The 1,394-nt window shown below is 45.9% G+C and overlaps 1 protein-coding gene across 1 annotated transcript; it reads right to left on the minus strand.

Annotated features, from left to right (window-relative positions):
• Positions 1-188: 188 nt before the first annotated feature.
• LOC105556174 (twist-related protein 1-like) lies at positions 189-1,363 on the minus strand. Its single transcript, XM_012003256.1, has 2 exons — positions 925-1,363; positions 189-848 (listed from the first exon to the last, which is right to left on the minus strand). Exon 2 carries the CDS (start codon positions 800-802, stop codon positions 209-211), a length of 594 nt encoding a protein of 197 aa, XP_011858646.1. The 5' UTR covers positions 803-848; positions 925-1,363; the 3' UTR covers positions 189-208.
• Positions 1,364-1,394: the final 31 nt, after the last annotated feature.

Genomic DNA, 1,394 nt, shown 5'->3' on the forward strand with positions numbered 1-1,394 from the left:
CTCCGCATGCAAGGATGGGTGGGGGTGGATCTCGGTATACGTGAAATATTACAAACCTATATTATTATTTGTAACCTTTTTCAGCCTGTATCTCCGAAACTATTTGAGTCCCCCCCTTATATATATATATGAAATGACTCGGGAAGACATCCCCAACAACATATTTAAAAATAAAACAAATCGGAGAGGAAGTCGCTTTTATGCATAATTACCAATGTTTTTTTCCGTGTGTCAAAATAAAGTGAGGCTCGAGACTCGCCGAAAGAATTGATGCGGATCTTAGAAGCGAGATAAATATTGAAAGGGCGTAGAAATTATGCCCCGCTGAGGGCATTGTGGTGTAAATATTTACGGCATTACCGGGCAATTTTGGGGCATTACCTGCGTTCTCAACGTTGTTACTCTTGATCAGAACATCTAGCAGGAAATCTGTATAGGTTGCCACAGTTTCAAGCGTTTCTACCTTGCTGATGTTGTAGTCCGGCGTGACCGGTATCACGTTTCGAACTAGAGCAATTGCCTCACTCAAGCTCCGGTTGCTCTTGCGCGCATTCTTCCTCGTCGACGACGATGACGACAACTGATAATTCGAATATGGATGGTAGCGTAATTTCTGGGGTACATCGATCTGCTGCAATTGATCCGCCATCACGGGATACGGCACGGTCGGCACGAGTTGGCCGTTGCCGTCGTGCGTCATCGCGCCGAACGCACCGGCGTCGAACGCACCGGCGCCGACCGCACCGGCGCCGACGTTGATGCCCGGATCACTACCGTGCATGGTAGCGCCGCTTGTCTGCATTGATACTAGGGGCTTGTTTCCTGCACTGGTGAACTAGTGCAGTAAGCTAGAATGAGAAAAAATATACTTGTCTTACTCCAATTTATTGCACTAGTTCATCAGTGCAGGAACAGAAAAGAAACCTTAGGTATACTGTGACTAGGTGTCGATATCACTCAATGTCCGCGTACTTCTTAATTAATAATGTATTAAGACCGTAGTTATCATACGTCCTCCTTCTTCTTCTTCTTCGGTTGTTTGGCACTTTCGCACTCAGCGAACTGATTCATACGTCCTCCTAGTCCCGCGTTAACTGAAGAACTGGTAAGTGGTAGGTTGAGACCATGGTGGAAGGGATAACATGGTGTGCTCAGTTCGGCTAAACCACGCCTACTTTTGCTTTGCGACGGCTATAGATTCCCAGGGCTATCAACCGTGAAAAGTGAAAAACATTTAGCGTTGGCAAGTTGGGTATGCTGCATCTATCGTCCTGGTTTCACGCATTTCTTCGAGCGTCTTAGTTTCTCTTTCTATTTTTGTACACGCGAAAAAGGGAAAAAGGGAAAAAGTACCGGACCGGTGAAATATCTCGACAAATATGGGAGATATGGAA

Source organism: Vollenhovia emeryi, unplaced genomic scaffold (assembly GCF_000949405.1).
Source record: "Vollenhovia emeryi isolate VEMERY1.0 unplaced genomic scaffold, V.emery_V1.0 DF949053.1, whole genome shotgun sequence".
NCBI lineage: Eukaryota > Metazoa > Arthropoda > Insecta > Hymenoptera > Formicidae > Vollenhovia > Vollenhovia emeryi.

Bases quoted from the DNA above. Each gene is read 5' to 3' on its own strand.
- LOC105556174 (XM_012003256.1), bottom strand. From the start codon at position 802: ATGCAGACAAGCGGCGCTACCATGCACGGTAGTGATCCGGGCATCAAC.